The sequence below is a fragment of the Cucurbita moschata genome, unplaced genomic scaffold, assembly GCF_002738365.1.
Source record: "Cucurbita moschata cultivar Rifu unplaced genomic scaffold, Cmos_1.0 Cmo_Scf00004, whole genome shotgun sequence".
Classification (NCBI taxonomy): Eukaryota; Viridiplantae; Streptophyta; class Magnoliopsida; order Cucurbitales; family Cucurbitaceae; genus Cucurbita; species Cucurbita moschata.
In genome coordinates, this window is record NW_019268520.1 from 2,076,991 (window position 1) to 2,096,707 (window position 19,717).

The window sequence follows — 19,717 nt, forward strand, 5'->3', positions numbered from 1 at the left end:
TTTTTTTTTTTTTTTCTTTTAATTCCTATTTCCTCTTCATCTGTAACGACTTAATTTAAAAAAAAAAAAACTTACGTCATTGGTTGTAAAAGCCGAGTGAGCTCGATGTTATGCTTGTGCTTGTCCAAGACGTGTTGCTTGTGGTCACGTGTCGGATGTCCCGATCATGCATATTCAGGATGTGTTGTCTATTACTATATAATCTGTTCAGTGTAGATCAAAGAGGAGAAGTTGAGTTCTATGATCTTGGGGATCGTCAATTGGAATCTTCAACGGCATTCGTTCGAGTTTTATCTCTAGTCACACATATAGCTTCGAGAGATTGTTGTATGCACTCAAAGTGGCTTGATTTTTGTGTCGTGCATCCTGAAAATGTTATTGTATTTACGAGACCTCTCATCTGGGAAGCGTATGGATTAATTGTATGGATTAATTGTAGCACCAAGGGAACAATTAATTAGAAAATGAAATCCGAATTGAAAACAAAGCATGTTTCATGAACATTGGTTACACAATCTCCAAATTGAAAGTAACACAACCTAACACAATATAATATAAGCTCAAACAAACAGAATAACATAATTTTCTTCTGTATTCTCAACCTGAATCAACTCTTCTCTCCTACCAAAAAATCATCCTATGCAGAAAAAACTGCCTCTACAAGAGCATGCTTCTTCTTTGGATACCCGATTCCGAACATGTGGCTGAGGTACACCTTCCCATCTTTCACGGTTGCAGCCGTGGCCAACCGATGCTTCAGTCCCGAACATGTCGACACCAACGAAGCGGTTTTCCACCCGTCTCTGCTTTCCACCAATCTTCCAGCAGGGTTCCCTGCAACTACAAGTTTGGTTGGAGAAAGTAGCTCTAGGCCATCTCCAAACACAAGATTGCCTCCACTTACATTGATCAACTTAACCTCCTCCCCCTTCGCCAAATCTATCTTGTACAGATTTCCACTAAATGTATGAATAGCTAACAAGAATCCATCTGGGTGGTAAACTATGCCATTTAAACCAACAATGTTTTTGTACCACTCCTTTGAGATGAATAGCGGACTTTTGATGATAGATATGAACTTGCCATCGGCTCCAACCTTCCATATTCTGCTGTTTTTCGCATCCGTCACATATGCATTGCCTTCGGAATCAACGGCAACATCATCCGCAAAGGATTTCTCATCATCTGCGTAGGCTTAAAAGAGATCAACTTGATAGAATAATGCACACACAACATGAATGAACATCTTAGAACTGATATTGATTATGAATCGAAAGCTTAGCAGTGGTCTTTTTGATGAAAGTAAGGCTGAGCTATATGATTTGGAGTTCTATGTATGAATTGATGAGTTACACATTACAACCAAACAATCAGATATGAGCAGAACATATATTGACAATTTTCCCCAGAGAAAATCATTATATCACCAAGTAAGATGAGCCAAACAGCAACAACCAACGAAATAGATATTGATGATTTGTTTAAACGCCTTCAAAAGGTTTCATAATTTCACCATTCCATTTAAATCCCAAGTCCTAACTAAGAATCTCAAAAGGGTAAAAGCATATATCAGTATTAGATGATAAGGAAAGCAAACAGTACATTATAGATTAAAACTAAGTATATTTCGTCTTAGATTTTGATTAAGAGGTTTAATGGCCTCTTTCATTGTCATACCAATTGATCTCGATCATTACGCCATTTTCATGTTATCTCCTAACCGATCAGCTAATATCAAGCATTGAAGCGACGAAAACAAAGAAAAGAGAGAACAGAGATCTAATTTTCCGGAAAAGACTAAACGAATGGGCGAAAGTCCTGCGGAGATTCATGCGGCGGAGTTACCGATGAACCTCAAAATTCACAGACGAAATATGAAATTGAAGATCGATTACTCACTCGGACCACTAAGATGAGTCAGAAATTGCCGCTTCCAAGATGAGAGATCATAGGCCGCAAGTCCGCTGTACTTGTTGCCAAGCAAATCCGCGGCGACCACGAGCAGCCGATTTCTCGGACGGTCAACGAAAATCCCAAGAGAAGCATTCCCCTGCAACTCAGCATCTTTGACCACCGGAACTTCTTCGAGAACGGCATCCGGCGAGTGATTGTCGGGGACGGAAACCTGGCCGACACCGCCGTCCATGAAACCAACCAAAAACCGACGACCGAGATCGTCCCACTTGGCGCACTCCCTGAAGAGGCTGGTGCTGTGATAGTAATAGACATGAGAAGGGGGCTTAGCGAGCTCGAGAGAGATGAGAAATGCGATGGGAATGGCGGAAAGTACGAAGAGAGTGAAGAGACATCTGGTGGAGCAAATGGCCATGGCTGCTCTGGCTCTCTCCTTCTTCTCCGTGCAATGGGAGAAGAGAGAAAATGGTGGGTTAGCGGGTCAAAGCTCCGAAGGCAGAAATGAGGTTTCGGGGATGGAATTCTTGTTTGGAATTTTGGATGAAATGGGATCGAGGTCACAATGAACGTTATTTATAGTTTTTTTTTTTTAATTTTTTTATTAGGTCACTTATTTATTTATTTATTACAATAATTATGAATATCAAAATTTTTCTTGCTATGTTTAAATTATATATATTAATAGGTGTCTAAGTTGAAGGATCATTTTTTAATTTAAACATTTAAATTTTTATTTGTAAAGAAAAATCCATAGGAAATAATAAAGGATAATGGAAATTTGCTCAACAAACTTACCTACTAAAATGATAATGACATGAAGATTTTGGAAAATTCTAGTGTGATACATGTTTTCAATAAAATATTTAGACCGTAATAGTCGTATTTGTTAGATTTTAAGTGAGATTTATCTTTGTCAATAGAACATCACTTGTCCGGAATTCAAGTTTGTTGGGCCACACATGCCGCTTGTGTGTGTTCAATCGTCTGTAACACAACGACATCGCATCTCATTGTCATCTTGGTTCCCAACAACATGACTTATGCATCGTGATGTCATTCCATGTCTTGGGACAAGTCGGCCGTCTTGGCTTGCTCAAACACGTTTGTTGGAAAGCTCATCATCATCTTGGTTCCCAACAACATGACCTACACATCGTGATGTCATCCCATGTCTCAAGACAACTCGGTCATCTTGCCTTGCTCGAACGTTCGTTGGGAATCTCATCGTCATCTCAGCTCCCAACAACACAATCCATGCATTGTGATGTCATCTCATGTCTCAAGACAACTCGACCATCTTGACTTGCTCAATCTCATACTGACATCCCAAACATCCCTCCATATAACTTTATATTAATTTAAATATATAGTAGCATTAATAGTATGATTTTCTAGAGAATAAAACTTAGAATAATAAGTTATAAGAATTATAGTATTTTATTGAATTCATTTTTTAAAAACTAATTGACTTTTAAAAAAAAAATGATGAACTTTTAAAAGTTATTATCTGCAGCAACAAACAAGGTGCACATTCATTTTCGGTAGCTCAATTATAAGATGTCGAAAACGGCTCTTGAGGAAGTTTGAGTGATCGACAATGACGATTTGCACGACAATCCGTTACTAGGGATTTTGATCGATTGGTTGAGCAATCGGCTGCTTGTTGTCTATGCCGATGTTCTTCGGAAGAAATACAGTGAGATCGCCTGCTTATGATCTCTATCAAGTTCTCTCTCCTTCGCGCTATTTAAGCCGTTGGTTCCCAAGGTTCAGCTCTTCTAAACTCATCTTTCTCGTAGGATTCTACTAGTATCTTTCACTGTCATATTGCTCAGCTATGCCTCTAAATCAATTCCAACTCATTTTTATCATCATACCGATATGGATATTGTTTCGAAGCTCTTGTAGAGGTTAGTTAACATTTTCCTAATAGGCCCCATATAAATAAGGTTGCAAACTCTCAATCTAGCCAACTTTCATCTCCCTATATGGTACCTTACTCTAATATGAACAAGATTACAATTAGGAAGTGGTTGGAGACTCTCTAAATGCACCGTACTTATAAGGTTCATGCATTTTCGGAGTTCATCCCTAACTCTACCAACTCATAAAGGTATTATTGCAGACCCTATCAATCATCGTGGCAGATTAGGACAACATTTAAATTAGAGTGACGTTGAGGATAAGATAGTTAAGAAGAACTTAAAAGTGACTGACCATAGAAACTATCAAATTAAAGCCTATTTACTTTGAATAACATTATTATTATGTATGTGCGTAAGAACAAAACATATTTAAATGACTCGCCATACCTCACTTCTATTGATGGATCTAGACATAGTGGCTCTCAAATTTGTTCGTTTAATATATCTATTTTATTTTTTCATCTAATATCTACTTGTCGAGTGCGTGTCTCTAATCATATAACTTGAAAACAAAGGATGTCTGTCTAAAATTAGTTGAGCGGTGTTAAAATTAACGGTTCAAATTCGTTAAAATCGCAGGTAGTAAATACTCAGCCCAAACAAATGAAAAAGGTGGAATGCCGATTATTCGTTTAAATGCTTGAAATATTATTAGGCAGCCAAGGTGGTTTTAAATGGATGGCGCCTCCCCTACAAACAATTAGATTGGGCCTTCAACATAATGAACCAATTTTTATGTCCACACGCCCCTACTTGGTTGCTTAATCACCTATGGGTTTAGATAGTTTAGTTGGTTATTGGAGGAGAGCAGAAATGGAATACGACTATGTCTTAACTATCGCAAGAATATAGCGATTGAATAGTTATCACTCGCTCTTTGCATATTATGAAAGTTGTATTGTCTGAAAGAAGAGGGTATGATGTAAGAGAGGAGGTGAGTGGTAAGCGTAGGAGGTGTGCCTAAAGGGTAATGGCAACTATGTGGTTCCACATCATTCGATTGAGATTTGCAGGGTGGCAGGTGTAAGGAATCACGACTCTCCACAATAGTAGGATATTGTAGACTTTGAGTATAAATACATGATCATTTCCTAAATTAGCGATTGTGGGACTCCCTCCCGACAATCCTCAACCGTAGGAACTTCCTTGTATCACGGGAAAATAAGGGAATAAGTGGTAGATCCTACAATATAACCGTAATAATCCCCTACGAAACTCTACCTGCAGTCAGTTGGTTTGAGTATTATAAAAATTATATTTTTTGAAAATTAATGACTTAAATGAAAATCATCCAAGTTGATATTTAGATTCTGTGGCTCTAATCTCTTTTTCATTTGCTTGTTCTTTTAACTTGTTGCGAGCAATGAAAGGAGTATGCAAATCAGGACAATTTTGGGCATCTCTTGATATTTTTATGCTCTGCCATCTGCTCATCAAATTGGCCATAATTTTCCAAGATTTTTCCATTTCAATGGAATTTTAATCGTCTACTCTTCCTCCTTTTACAAATGTTTTGGGCCTTTGATGAAATATCTCCATAACTGATATGGCGTGGCCTTCATCCATTGGCCACCATTTGATAAGAAATATGTGTCAATGGCACATTTACCAATCCGTTTATATATTATACTTCCTAACGCCATATCCCCATGATTTATATCCTCTTTCGAGCTCTCAATTCAACTTAGCATTACTTCTTCCATACACAGAGATATGGCGACCATTTCAGGGGTGAACCTCTCAAGTCCAAGAATCTTGGCCAAGGCTGTTGAGATACCTAAACCCCAATCTTTCAATGTGGGGTTTCTCCGCCGCTCGTGGAAGCAGTCGACCCAGTTCAGAGCCATACGATTGAGAGTTCCACCGGTTCACGCTGCACCGGATAAGATATCGGACAAGGTGGAAGAGAGCATCAAGAATGCAGAGGAGGCTTGTGCAGGTGACCCTGTGAGCGGCGAGTGCGCTGCAGCATGGGACGAAGTTGAGGAATTGAGCGCGGCAGCCAGCCATGCTCGTGACAAGAAGAAGGAGTCGGATCCATTGGAGACCTATTGCAAGGACAACCCAGAGACTGAGGAATGTCGAACCTATGACAACTGAGTAACGAAATGATATCAAGTTTTAAGCATTTTATATATCATCTATATATTGATTTGGGTTAAAGTTATTTGGATGATATGTGGTTGTATAACTTTTTAAAGCTGTTACTACTCTTACACAGTTGCATGGATATGGCCAAAAAAGCTTAAAATTAATTGTAATCACAGCTAACAAATATTGTCTTTTTTGGGCTTTCCCTCTCGAGCTTCTCCTCAAGGTTGTTTGCTCGGGAGAGGTTTCCACACCCTTATAATGAATGTTTTGTCTCCTCCCTTCAGGGCCCACACTAGTACTCGTTCTCTTCTTCAATCGATATGGGACCCCTCAATCCACCCCCTTTGGGACCCAACGTTCTTTCGGGGCTCAGCCTCCTCAATGGCACATCGTCAGGTGTCTAGCTCTAATATCATTCCTAACCGCTCAAGCCCACCACTAACCAATATTGTCTTATTTGAGCTTTCCCTCAAAGTTTTGAAAACATGTCTGCTAGAGAGAAGTTTCCACACCCTTACAAAGAATGTTTTCTCCTCTTTAACCGATATGCGATCTCACATAAATCATTGTCATAAACAACCATAAAAGCAATCAAGAACAGAGTCGCTGGATTTTTATTCCAACAGCTCCAGAACCAGACAGCCCTAGATTATTCAAAAACCACGAGAAACAAGTGGCGGTTGCTTGTTTCATTGGTACATACAAGTCCGCTCCAGCAAGAAAAAGAGGCCGTAGAAACTCAAGTTCAAAGGCGTCACTTTTAGTTCTACATTCTACCCCGCTTGTGGCGATAAGGCTATTTCAGAGAATAAGTTCATTTTATTATGAAGAAAAGAAGCAGCGTATTCTAGAAGAGGAATATAAGACGATTAAACACATTTGGATAAGCTAAACTGCCCACAGAACCAAGAGGAGACAGGTCAAATTTGTTCATTGACAAGCAACAGAAGAATTAGCATATTGAGTTTTTTGGACTAGTTTGACGGATATCTATTAATAATCTCGATTATATCATCTAAACACTCCCTATTGATTAAAGGAGACAGTGTTTATAGTATTCCCACCTTTTTCCCATTAAATAATTCCCTGCCTACCAACTCCACCTACAAATGTCGTGCGGCACACAAGGGTCATCAGAGAGGGGGTCAAAGGGAGAAGATCCGGAACAAGATTCCAGGAAGAATCCTGAGGATAAAATCAATTCTATCATTACTTAATGGATTAGTATAAAAGCCATAGTACTCATCTGGGGTTTCTCCAGCATACAATCTCAAGCATATTCTTTTCCCATCTCGGATAACCACGAACCAAAGCCAGCCCCCAGATTTGTTTATGCAACTGTAATGAACCAATTCAAAAGGTGAGTAAGGCGGAAAGTTCCGGATAATCAAAATCAAATCTGTAATAGAGAGAGAGAATTGGACACAATCCATGTAGATAAGGCAGAATTGAACTCGGTTTGAAATGCACCACCTAATACTTTAGCAGCAACAGTGGGAACAAATTTAACAGGAAAAACGCAGAGATCTTTGCATCAACAGTATTCAATACATAAGACCAAATTCTCTGTCATTGGTATCCAAGAACTTCTTGCGTTCAGCAATTAGCTAATGAGAAATCACTAGAGCGAATACAGACGAAGTCCCCAAATATAGATGGTATTGGTGTATCATTACATAACCAAAAACACATAAAAGTTCCATTTACTTGACTAATTCAAACAGAAGATACAAAACCACTACTATATGACATGCAAACACAGACACAGAGCAGAATCCTAAGATCTGCAATAAATTCACAAACGACCATGGTTCCCCACTGGACAAAAGACTCGCAAATGTGGCGATTCTAACCCCTTTAAGAGGGACTCACTAACACAGGAACATGTCAGCTACGGGCAGAGCTGGCCGAGAGAACTCCCACGGCTTCAAGAGAGGATCGGGAATTTCAGGGATGTCCATAGCAAGCCCGCTAACATCCTCGACGATCTGAAGGACAGAGTTCAGGGATCGCAGACGATCGGTCAGTTCCATAGCTTGAGCCCTGAGGACATTGTTCATGTTGTCGACCTGGACAAATGCTTGCTCCTTGGCACCAATGCTCTGCAGAAGCTGATTATTCGCAATTTGTAATCGGCTCAGCTCCCCCGTGAGGTCTTCCACTTGCTTCTGCTTTTTCATCCGAGATCTCCGAGCCGACTCTCTGTTGGATTGCATCCGCTTCCTCTTCCTCTCATCAGGAATGGCAGGTTGCAAACCTCCATTTGATCCGGGGGAGCTTTTCCTTGGAATCGATGCCATATAATTCTCTCTTTCAATTACTTCCCGCCAAAATAATACCAAGTAATCTCGAGTAAAAAGTTCTTTTAGTATCTAATCTAATAAAAATCAAATGAATCTCCCGATCTACAACTCAGGCTACCGCAAGAAGAGATCAATCAAATTCCACAGCGACGAAGAAGGCGATTAGTTCATGAGAAGACGTAGAACCAGTACAGAAACACAACCGAAAACGAGTGGAGGATACGAATACGTCGCCTCAGTAAAGAGAACGTCATAGAAAACCTAAAATCATCGAGGTAATCAGGAAAACCCTAGAAGGAAGTAGTTAACCATGGATTTTGAGATCAGAGCAAGAGAGACAAACAAAGAGAACGGGCAAACAGAAAGAACAACTACAAATCACAAATCAAGCCGTAGTCAAGAACAGTGACGAAGAATTGGACAGAAATCTAAGAGATTGGAATTAAAGAGGACAATGAAAAAGAAGAGAAAGCAAGGGAAATGAAAAACGCAAGAACAAGGAAAGAAGGAAGAAAGAGATAAAAAGAAAAGACTTAAGAAGAGAGGAAAAGTGGAAGAAGAAAAAGAGAGAGAGAGAGAGAGAGAGAGAAAGACTTAGCTTAGGTGAAGAATGCGAGCGAATGGCGAGGCGAAAGAAAGTTTGGCAAGGCGCGGAGAGGGGTTTATATAGGGGAGGAATGTGAAGGTGCTCACCTAAAAACTGGAATATTTCAATGATATTTTTTTTTTTTAAAATGACAAAAACGTAATTTACAGGCGTGGCGTCGGTGTCATAGCTGGCATGGGACGTTACGACAGCGTCAAAGAACTGTTTTTGTTTGGTTCTACGGTTTTTTTTTTTCACAATTTTCATTAAATAATGATGTTAAGATATTAAAAAAAAAAAGTGTATTATAATTTAAATAATTAGTATTTAAAAAGTTTAACATATTAATTTTTTTTTTTTAAATAACTAATTTTCAAATTTATCATATCCCGACCAAAATGTGTATATGTTTTTTTAACAGTGTTTAACCCTCTTAGACAAATTTACACATTTGAGCCGACTCGATTCTAATTTTCGTCCCTAGCATTATGACACTCTCACGATTATTATAAAACCTAGGATTTCGTGTATGTTTTTGGATAAATGATCTTTTAAACTTTTGTGCGGCCAAATAAAGAGTGTGTGAGGAAAGATGTTACAAACGATATTAACAATTATTCTAAGACGAGACGAGGATTCCTTCATTGTTATATTGCAAGCTATGAGTTGTAATGCTCGAGAGTTAAATGGTTATTATTGGACGGTTTAAAATTTCGAGATTAAATCAATAAATAGAGAAATTATGATAATTTAGAATAATTTAAAATACATAGAAGAATTCACGATTGCATTTCAAAAAGAACCTCGGAAATTCAGAATGACTCATCTCAAATTTGACCGTAATATGGGCCAAGGCCCATTGAACCGCAAATGCTATTTGGGCTTGGGCCAGGCTATTTCATTCTCTAATAGCCATACAATGGCTCAACCCATACGCTTCATTCATTTGGTCAAACTTAGGCTCAAGCTTCAATCAAATTTTTGTTTTCTATTTTTTTTTCCCAAATTATTAAACCAATAAATTACTTTTAAAAAATAAAATATTTGTTAAAAATAAGACTTTTAACTTTTTTTTTTTTTTAATAATTTTTATGTTGTTTATAAATAGAAGAATTCAATGTTATATAAGAGCCTAAGCCCACCGAAGATGTTGTGCCCACCATTGTTTGTTTTAGCCCGTTAGTCGTCAACCTCACCGTTTAAAAAAATGAGCAATTCAAATAGTCTATGCAGCTTCATCATCTCGGGTCAACTCAATTTTTTAAAAAAAAAAAAAAAATAGTTTCCGTCTCTCATATGGACTTATAGTCGTAATCAGTTAATATTTTATCTTAACGATTTGATTAGTAGTATATTTTATCTTAACGATTTGATTAGTAGTATATTTTATCTCATTCTCGAGATTTGGTTAGCTTGTATCTTACCGATAACACTTTCAATCCCATTTCTATTTCTCATTCTTAACATGTTATTAGAGCCTCATTCTTAACACGGTTTCATAATTATAAGAATTTGTTCTATAAGCGATACGAGACTCCATGAAGCTATTTTACAAATAATCTCTCATGGATTTATTGGCGCGACTCTATTGGGCGAGTTTCCACACCCCTAAAAGGAATGTTTCATTCCCCTCTACAACCAATGTCGAATCTCTTAATCCTTTCCCTCACTTGGGGGCCAGTGTGCTCGTTGGCACACCGTCCAATGTTTGACTCTAATACAATTTGTAACAACTCAAGTCCACCACAAGAAGACATTGTCTACTTTGGCCTATTATATATCGTCATCAACCTCACGATTTTAAACGCGACAGTAAAGAAAGATTTCCACACCCTTATAAATAATATTTCGTTCCCCTGTCCAACCAATGTGAAATCTGACAGGTTAGGTCAAAGAAATTGATATATTAGGTTCAATCCAATTGAAATTGAATATAAACATGAACCAAACCTTAGTAGCCTTTAATAAAGCACATGCTATTCGATAGGGTAATAATCAATAGAACGGTTAGGTTTGATATTAAAATCAATAAAGTTTGCCCCATGCCATTTCAAAAGGTAAAGACAAACCCATTTCCAAATTTTAGTTAAAAAGTCAATTTTAATCCCAACAATATAAACCCAACCTTTTGTTAGGTCATCCTTCCTTTACTTAGTTTTAAAGTTTCCATTTTTATTTATTTATTTATTTATTTTTAACAATTTTCTATGCTACCAAAATTCATCCAAGTACGAGATTAAAAAAATAAATTAAAAAATTAAAAAATATAAATTTTTACAAAAATTGACTACGATCCTTAACCAAATAATGAGTGTCTGTATTAGACAATATGATGCACCCTTCTATCATCCTCTTCAAACCTCGAGATATCATCGTCATCACTGTCAACATCAGATTCCTATTTCATACACAATAACAAAACTCTCGATCAGTCACCCATTTTAAAAAGACTTCAACTTTCCTCCTTTTCTCGGCTTTCCAAATGTAAACTAAAACTCACCTCCTCGTTCTGATACCGATACCGATTCTGACGAGCACTGTTTTGAATGACACTAATCGTTCGAATTATCACGTACATAGGAAAAATAATCCCACTAGCTCTTAAAATCAGAACCTAAATCAAACACGCACGACAAAATAATTAATATATATTACTCCTTCAATCGAACCGAATAGAATCGAGTACTCACAGTGGCAAGTGTAAATGGGTACTGTGCAGTGTCAATAGTAACTACTTCATAGAAATGTCTCGCCAACAACATTAAAGTAAACTGCATAACAAAGGAAATTAATACAAAAATGTGAACTTTTTTATAAAGTCATAAGGGAATCTTAGTATTAAAAGGGTAAATTTGTTTGTGAAATTTTTTAAGCGAAATGGTAGGCTGCTAGGGCTAACTGTTATTTGTTGGGTTGGTGACCTACATTATACTAAAAAATATAATCATAGTCGAACCCCACTAAAATTTATGAACTATAGTTTAGATGAATGAATGTTATTAATATCTATGTTTAAATTTTAACCTATGATAGTGGGTGGAATTAATTAGAATAAAATAATGAAACTAGTGTATGACATAATGAATTCCAATTAAGTAGTGATAAGTTAAACCCACTATGAAATTAGTGTTTGATAATTGAGGAACTTACAGTGAGAGCCACGGATTTACAGCAGGAAGCACCACGGTCAGTGGTGGTGGAGCAAGTGGAGTCCGACGCGCCGCCGTCTGCGGGTGGCGACGCTGGCTCTGCCGCCTCTTCTTCCTCGTTTCTAGGGATTTGCAAACTATCCCTGCCAACTAATTTTTTTTTAATTTCATTTCCTTAAATGTTTTTAAAAAAATCGCCAGCAGAGCCGAGGAATTGGCTGTAAAGCAGGTCTGGCTCGCGATTTAAGAAATTTCCCATTTCCATTACAAAGTGGAAAAGGAAAAAAACATACCTGATAGTGACACCTGGATCGCCGCGTTGAGGCTTCTTAGAAGGTGACGTGTAGCCTGGTTCGTAATTCTGCGAGAACAAAAACAAATTTTAAAAAAAAAAAAAAAAAAAAAATTCCTGTTGTTTAATGTCTATACTTTTAATTCATAACAGAATTTTAAATTATTGTTTTTAAATTAATGTAGAAGGGATAGGCAAACATTTATTAATTTCATCTATTAAATAACGCATTAAAATATTTGAAGACAAAAAATAGTAATATTTGAAGGGAAAAAAAATTGTATTTTTAAAATTAAAAAAGTAAGAAATAGAATGTTTTTTCAGAGAGACTTGAATACAAAGAAAAACACGAAATCCAGTGGGCAAGAAACCCATATGGATTCAGAGATGAAAATAAAAAATAAATAAAATTTGAATTTAAAGAAAACCCAGAAACGCAAAGATCAGGAAGAACAGAGGAAAAGAACAGCGAACCTGGAGACAAATTTCACAGACTGTGCTGCCTTTTTCAGTGCACCATCTCTGAATACAATCTCTGTGAGCGAACTGAAAAGACAAATTCAAATTCAAATTCAAATTCAAATTCAAATTCAAATTCGGAAGTGGAAGAAGGATTGGGAATTTGGGGGTTACCTTAATGGTGCCAGAACAGGAACAGGGGGCTTCGAGTTGGAGGGCAGTTTCGAGTTCGTCTTCGTGGCAGATCCTACAGCGTGAGACTTGGTAGGACGTTTGGAATTGGAACTCCTCTACGTATAGAGACACTTGGCCCATTTTTGTTGTTGTTGTTGTTGTTCAAAATGCTCTGTTTTTATTCAAAACAAACTCTCCGTTTTTCTGGGTGTTCTTCCCTCTTTTGTGGATTCTCAGCTTTAAATAAACGAAAGGGAGTATGAATTTCCCAAATCACCCTTGGGGTTCGCTTATGAATTGTGATTGAATACTTCAACAGACTACCAACACATGGAAGGAAGTCGAGTCAGATAACTCCCTGTGATGCGCGAAAATAACATATCATTTATGATTTTAATTATAAATGTTTGGGAGAAAAAATTAGATCAGATTTATTGTATTAATTATGCACCTCGCCCCATTTAAGCTCCACCATACTTCAACTTAAACCTCAAATATGTCGAGTTTAGTGCGAGTAGGTTGAATCAACCCCTTTTACTACTTACTTAGATTGTCGATTTAATCCAAGAAGGAGTGGGAAGAGATTTTTCTTCGCTAAATAAAGTTGGGAATGGAAATTACATCCTGATCCCTGTTCTTACCTCGATTCACCTTGCCCCACTTTTATATATATTTTACGGTTGGGAACTCGATTTTTACAAATTTCTTATAAGAATCTCCACTTTCATACTTGCAAAAATAAATTGAGAATTTACCGGAAGCAAGGATGGAGAATGTTTTTCTGTCCCTACGTACATTTGAAAGAGTAATATATATATATATATATATTTTAAAATTTATTTATTTATTTATAAGATTCATCTTGGGAAATGGTTTGTCTCTATCCCATAATCAAAACTAGAGAACATTTGGGATCTTAATTGTTTATTAAGAAATAATCTAAATGGTTAAATAAATTTGAAACATAAAATAGTAATAAAGAAATTATTATTTATTTATAAAGAATTTGAAAGATTCAAAATCTTTTTCTATGGTAAAAAAATATAGAAAAGATGTTTTTATATAAAACCCTATTGTGAAATATGCTTTAATTCATAATTGGAGGAGAATATTTGGATAACAAAAGCATTTCAAATCCTTTATTCAGTTTTTACCCCTTTCTACACTCTTTTTAGATTCTGTCTCTTTTAATATATTAAAAAGATTGAAATTAAAATATTTGTAATGAATTAAAAAATAGTTATAAATGATTAATTAATTAACTAAATAATTTAACATTCTTATCAATAAATAAAAGATATAAATTATTTTTTAAGTTTTGACCTAACTAACCAAAATCCAATATGGAAGCACCTAAAAAAAACCTATCCCCACCAAAACATTTTTTAATTTCATATTCACAAAAAATAAAATAAAATAAACATTTAATTTCGCCACGTCATTAAACGTGAACATAATGAGTATGAAAAATAATTAATTAAAATACGCATGCAAATATATCAGAGATAAGATAAGAAAAGAGATTGAGTTAATATAATATTGCTTCAAATGGCCGATTTAATAAATAAAAGGAAGAGTAGGGATAAAATCGTCTTTTGAATTTCTTGATTTGCTGGAAAGGGATCAGGAGCCTGCGATTTTAATTTAATCAACGGTCGAGATGAGTTTAAAGCGGAAATTCAAATTTGTGGGCCGGCTAATGGGAGCCCATTTTCACCGGCCCGTTTCGAACGACCGGGAGGAGGACGGTGGCCGGTTTATGAGATTCTGTGGGGCCGGTTTATTTTTATAAATTATAAAAATAAATAGATAAGGATTTTTTTTAAAATTATTAAAAATAAGAAATCGTGACAATATTAAAGAATTAGCTAAACAAAAAAGCATGCTAATTATCTTGAATTAAAATCTAAGATAATTAAAGAAGATAGAAGGAAGAAAATGGATTAATAATTTAATAAAGTAAATATTTTATAAGGTGGGTTGGTCTAACTCGTGTCCGATTTGGTTTGGTTGGGTGCACCCAACTATTGTTGCCGGCACAGCAGGCCAACTCGTTGGTTCACTTTTTTTATTTTTATTTTTAAAATTATTTATTATTTTCCCAACTAATTTATTACCATTTGGCTTTGGCGTTACCACTAACTTCTCATTATTTAAATTAGGTACCATAATAATTAAAATTGTACCATCTTGCCCGAAAACTAAATACTATAAATATTATTATAATAATCATAAAGCCAACGTAAGTTAATAACGAATTGAGTTCTTTTATGAGTAAAAAAAAAAATTTAGAGGGTTAAAATTGTAATATTTTGTGAACTTTAAGGTTAAGGTTTGTTATAAATTTAGGATTAAAATAGATATAATAAAAAATAAATAATTAAATGGTAATTAGGCCCAAAGTCCAAATCCAATCTATGGCCTCTCACTTTCACTTGAATGCTTCTCTACCTATAAATCAAAATCTTGGACCACAGTATTGGACCCTTGTTTTCATTTTGTTTTTTATTTACAAATTCATATTTATTCTATTTACTTTTTAGTATTTAATTAGCATTCAAATATATTTTTTTCTGCTTTATAAATGATGTACAAAAATACTTAATTAAATTAATAAAAATATAATTAAATTTTGTATTTAGTCTAAAAAAAATATCTCCAATTTCAATAAGAATGTTTTGAATATAAACTATTAATACTTTATTTACTACTTTCGAGTATAACATTTAATTTTAAAAAGTTCCATAATACATTTATTGTGTTGCTGTGATTGAAAAATACTTATGAACATTTAAAGGTAACGTTAACACTCTCGACCTTTATAAAACAGTCATTAGAGTCGGTCAATGGATAAATCTATATATAACACCTCATATATTATCTTCCAATTTTTTAATATTATTTTTAAAATTTTAGGAGTATTTTTTATAGGTACTCATAATAAGGGCATTTTTTAAAAATACTTCTAAAAGTTTTCAAATATTAAATTATTTTTTAGAAAAAAAAAATCTAAATTTCTACCTGTGTTTTTGTTTCATTAATTATATTTGGAGTTTGAAGCTTAGATATTTTCTATAATATAGATATTATAAAAACAAAAGAAAACAAAATCATTATGAAATAGAATATCAGATATTTATTTCACAATTGATTCAAAATATCATCAAACCAGTTTTCTTTTATTTTTATTTTTATTTTTAATATTACAATTAAAGACTACAATATATTTTGATATTTTCCCCTTTCAAGAGTGGCTGCTTCAATTTTCCTTTTTCTTTTTTATATTTTAATTTTTATGTAAACAAATACCAAAAAGTCATGAAAGTTAGGAGAATTTTTACCTAATGAAAATTATACGGAAAAGACAAATTAAACCTCAATTATTGTTGGAGCAAAATAATATCCAACATTAATTTTTAAATTTATTTAAATACGAAGATTTGTCGAATAAATATATACTTATCAATTAAACGACACATATTTAACTTTTAAAAAGTCTAACTTTTCCGTCTATAAACATTTAAATAATTCACAAACTAAAAAAGGTGATTATAAGTAATAAATTTTAAAACAAAATATAAATATATTTAAAAAGAAATTGTCATCTTAAAATTTAATTTTATAATATTCAATAAAAGAAAAATGAAAATTTCATCTTTATCTCTAGAAATAATATCTGGTCACTGCTGTCCCCATCAAAACCTCATCCAATTTGCACTTTTTAGTCCCTCATTTTGATCCATTTTATGATTATATGCACCCATCAAATGAATTTAAAGGTAGCTATTTGATTACAAGGTTTTGATCTAATAATAATATAAACGGTAGCTTCCCCCGACCTACTTTGATTTAAAAGAAAGATCAAGAGCTTTTTTTAATAAGATTTTTTATCAGAGTTGTAAGGGTACTATAACTATTTGTACTAAAAGTTGCGTTCGGTTAGTTGAATAAGGTGGCCGTTCAATAAGATAAGTTAACATTCGGTCTCTAATTAAATAATGTTTCTATTAAAATATAATATTTTGAGAATATATCTTTATAATTAGTTATAGAGTATATATATTCGTTAATATTTTTTTTATTTATTTTTGAGTTGTTAATAGTATATTTTATCTCCTGATATTTTATTTTATTTATAAGATTTAGTTAGTTAATATTTTTTTTAGATATCATTAATATTTTTCCTTTTTTTTGTTTTGGAATGGTTAAAAAGTATATTTTATCTATGATTTGATTAATCGTATATTTTGTCTTATTATTTGTCATAATATAAGATTTAGTAAGTCAGTTAATATTTTTCCTTTATTTTTAGAGTTGTTAGGAGTATATTTTATCAGTATATTTTATTTTTTTTTATAAAATTTAGATTTAGTAAGTTAGTTATTATTTTTTCTTTATTTTTAGGAGTTGTTAGTAGTATATTTTGATTTAATTATCAGCCTATTTTATCTTATTTACAAGATTTAGTTAGTTATATATTTTTCTGTTATTAGGTATTAGTCGATAGTTTGTATCCTATTTAAAACTAGGTAAACAATCATACTTTCCTGCTGCTTCTCGTTCTTAACAGTTCCTAAGGTAAATAAAGCTCTAGCTTCTAGAGTTCACTCCTTTGACTCCAATTCTTCTAATTTTTCATTTTTTTTCCGAACATCTAGTATTTTATTTTATATTCACATAAAAATTTATTTATAGGTCCTAGCTTTATTTTATTTTATTTTTTTCTTTGGACAACTTGTAGTTGTAGGACATGGTATTTGAATAAAAAGAAATTAATTAAAAGCTATTTGAATGAGATGTGATGTGTGACATATTTCATAATATAACTTTAATTACTATTGTTTTTGGCTTGTTTCTTTTAATATCAGCATTAAACTGATTTATTTAATTATTTAATTAATTAAAAAAAATATCAAGGGGCTTTTGTGCTCGGATAAGCTGTTACGTTAAAATCACAGAAATAGAAACGGATAGATTTAAATTCGTCGCTCAATGGATTCAATAAAATTATGCATTTCGCCCTAAACAAAAATGGGTTCCGCTGTCTCATCCAGAACCTGAGGCCAATACACTTCTCCACGCCATATATATACACACACATTACGGGCGCTATTATCATCTCAATAATTTACATTAACTCAACCAAATCCGGTGAAGAAGGCGATTATGGAAGCCGTGAAATCGTTGAAGGCGAACGGACAGAGGATCGTGGTTGCTGTAGACGAGAGTGAAGAGAGTATGTTCGCCTTGCAATGGTGTCTCTCAAATCTCACTTCTCCAGATACCAAAAACACTCTGATTCTCCTCTACGTCAAGCCGTCTCCGGCCATTTCCATTTCCTCCTTCGATGCGCCGGGTAAAATTTTTCGATTCAGGCATCTGATTTCGTGAATTTGAATTTTGACGGTTTGTTTGTACTTTAGGCTATGTGTTTTCGAGCGATGTGATTTCGGCTATGGAAAAGCACGGCAAGGATCTGGTTAGTGCGGTGATGAAGAGAGCCGAAGCAGTATATGCGAAGTTTAATACGAACGTAATGGATCGACTATCTCTGATTTCTAATCTGTGATCTGTTTAGTTTGATTGTTTTTGTATTTGTTGATTTTCTGAGTGGCATTTTGTCGAACACCTGCTGTGCAGGTAAATTTGGAGAGAGTAGTAGGGAGGGGAGATGCGAAGAACGTGATATGCCGCACTGTGGAGAAGCTTGGAGCCGATACCTTGGTTATGGGATGCCATGGTTATGGTTTCTTCCAGAGGTCCGTTCAAATTTTTGGCTAGCTCATTTCTTTATGTTTATTTTGAAATTACTCTCAAGAGCAAAACGTTTCTTAATTAATATATGTGTGAACAATTTTTTTATACTAATTACGTCACGCCAATACGAAACAGATAATAAGCAACAAAATATTAGGTAGGATGGATACTCACTCATGTTAATTTGTGTTTGCAGGGCACTGCTTGGGAGCGTGAGTGATTACTGTGCCAAATATGCGAAATGTCCCGTTGTTATTGTCAAGCAACCTTAGAATTCCAAGCAAAGAAATTAAAGCTCTTAATTCTGATGCAATATAGCTTAATCAAAGTTCTAAGGAAAATGAAGGAGAGCTTCAATTTATTTTTGGGAACATTTGAAATTAGACTAAATTAAATTAATTTCAACTAGTAATTCATAGTAAGTATAATTCTATCTAGTTCAAGTTAGAGGTTTAAATCTTCTATATATATCTTACAAAATTTAATTTTTGTTTTGTTACATTCAAATTTGAGGTGCATTCAGTTGCTTTGCGTCTTTAAGTTGATAAAAGAACTATCAATTTAGACACTAAAAAGTTGTCTCCATCATTTTGACTATTACTCCATTAATGTCGGCTACTGTCATTCAAATTGGACCTATTCTAATATAAATCCCTTTCAATATATAATATATATTAAGAATATAACTATATTTTACATTTTTTTTAAAGTCATAAATAAAATTTTGTGAGATATTAATATCTAATAAAATGAAATTTACGAGTTTTAAAAGTTTTAATTGGAGTCACATAATCATATTTAATAAAGTTGGGAATAGAAATTGCAAGGATTACCTATAAGATTAATAGTATATTTATAATTCAATTATTTAAATCATAGAGGAACGTTCAAATACTCGCTTGATATTTAAATAAATAAAAAAAGAAAATTGGAGGACTATAAAATTAAAAATTTAGGTAAATTCGGAAGAAAAAGGAAATGCACGCGAAATTTACAAACGAGAGCTGTCTGATTTTACATTACAGTTTACACTAACAAATAAAAAAAAAAAAAAAAAAAAAAAA

The 19,717-nt window shown here is 34.1% G+C and overlaps 5 protein-coding genes and 1 long non-coding RNA gene across 6 annotated transcripts in view; 2 read left to right on the forward strand and 4 right to left on the reverse strand.

Moving 5' to 3' along the window:
* The window catches only part of LOC111441582, a 24,489-nt gene extending 15,579 nt beyond the window's left edge, over positions 1-8,910 (reverse strand). The window contains exon 1 of the long non-coding RNA XR_002710181.1: positions 8,576-8,910. This is a non-coding gene — a long non-coding RNA (uncharacterized LOC111441582). The remainder of the gene's footprint in view (positions 1-8,575) is intronic.
* On the reverse strand, positions 454-2,467 carry LOC111441575. The gene is made up of 2 exons (XM_023078619.1): positions 1,900-2,467; positions 454-1,185 (listed from the first exon to the last, which is right to left on the reverse strand). The coding sequence occupies exons 1-2, from the start codon at positions 2,327-2,329 to the stop codon at positions 638-640; spliced, it is 978 nt and encodes a 325-aa protein (XP_022934387.1). The 5' UTR covers positions 2,330-2,467; the 3' UTR covers positions 454-637.
* LOC111441581 (calvin cycle protein CP12-2, chloroplastic-like) lies at positions 5,485-6,100 on the forward strand. The gene has a single exon (XM_023078625.1). The coding sequence runs from the start codon at positions 5,553-5,555 to the stop codon at positions 5,937-5,939; it is 387 nt and encodes a 128-aa protein (XP_022934393.1). The 5' UTR covers positions 5,485-5,552; the 3' UTR covers positions 5,940-6,100.
* Positions 7,564-8,582, reverse strand: LOC111441580 (bZIP transcription factor 53-like). Its single transcript, XM_023078623.1, has one exon. The coding sequence runs from the start codon at positions 8,231-8,233 to the stop codon at positions 7,805-7,807; it is 429 nt and encodes a 142-aa protein (XP_022934391.1). The 5' UTR covers positions 8,234-8,582; the 3' UTR covers positions 7,564-7,804.
* Positions 8,911-11,097: 2,187 nt separating the features above from the next.
* LOC111442137 lies at positions 11,098-13,346 on the reverse strand. Its single transcript, XM_023079415.1, has 7 exons — positions 12,897-13,346; positions 12,738-12,809; positions 12,265-12,332; positions 11,973-12,114; positions 11,513-11,593; positions 11,323-11,436; positions 11,098-11,220 (listed from the first exon to the last, which is right to left on the reverse strand). Exons 1-7 carry the CDS (start codon positions 13,035-13,037, stop codon positions 11,143-11,145), a joined length of 696 nt encoding a protein of 231 aa, XP_022935183.1. The 5' UTR covers positions 13,038-13,346; the 3' UTR covers positions 11,098-11,142.
* Positions 13,347-17,944: 4,598 nt separating this feature from the next.
* LOC111442029 (universal stress protein PHOS32) lies at positions 17,945-19,090 on the forward strand. The gene is made up of 4 exons (XM_023079276.1): positions 17,945-18,252; positions 18,320-18,429; positions 18,537-18,655; positions 18,850-19,090. Exons 1-4 carry the CDS (start codon positions 18,063-18,065, stop codon positions 18,923-18,925), a joined length of 495 nt encoding a protein of 164 aa, XP_022935044.1. The 5' UTR covers positions 17,945-18,062; the 3' UTR covers positions 18,926-19,090.
* Positions 19,091-19,717: the final 627 nt, after the last annotated feature.

Excerpts from the sequence above, each read along its gene's own strand:
- LOC111441575 (XM_023078619.1), bottom strand. The coding sequence starts at position 2,329 with ATGGCCATTTGCTCCACCAGATGTCTCTTCACTCTCTTCGTACTTTCC. Across the intron at positions 1,186-1,899 it reads GACTCATCTTAGTGGTCCGA|ATGATGAGAAATCCTTTGCG; the intron begins GTGAGTAATCGA and ends AAGCCTACGCAG.
- LOC111441581 (XM_023078625.1), top strand. The coding sequence starts at position 5,553 with ATGGCGACCATTTCAGGGGTGAACCTCTCAAGTCCAAGAATCTTGGCC.
- LOC111441580 (XM_023078623.1), bottom strand. The coding sequence starts at position 8,233 with ATGGCATCGATTCCAAGGAAAAGCTCCCCCGGATCAAATGGAGGTTTG.
- LOC111442137 (XM_023079415.1), bottom strand. The coding sequence starts at position 13,037 with ATGGGCCAAGTGTCTCTATACGTAGAGGAGTTCCAATTCCAAACGTCC. Across the intron at positions 12,333-12,737 it reads TCTGTGAAATTTGTCTCCAG|AATTACGAACCAGGCTACAC; the intron begins GTTCGCTGTTCT and ends TTGTTCTCGCAG. Across the intron at positions 11,221-11,322 it reads ATCGGTATCAGAACGAGGAG|GAATCTGATGTTGACAGTGA; the intron begins GTGAGTTTTAGT and ends TGTATGAAATAG.
- LOC111442029 (XM_023079276.1), top strand. The coding sequence starts at position 18,063 with ATGGAAGCCGTGAAATCGTTGAAGGCGAACGGACAGAGGATCGTGGTT. Across the intron at positions 18,253-18,319 it reads TTCCTCCTTCGATGCGCCGG|GCTATGTGTTTTCGAGCGAT; the intron begins GTAAAATTTTTC and ends TTTGTACTTTAG. Across the intron at positions 18,656-18,849 it reads GGTTATGGTTTCTTCCAGAG|GGCACTGCTTGGGAGCGTGA; the intron begins GTCCGTTCAAAT and ends TTGTGTTTGCAG.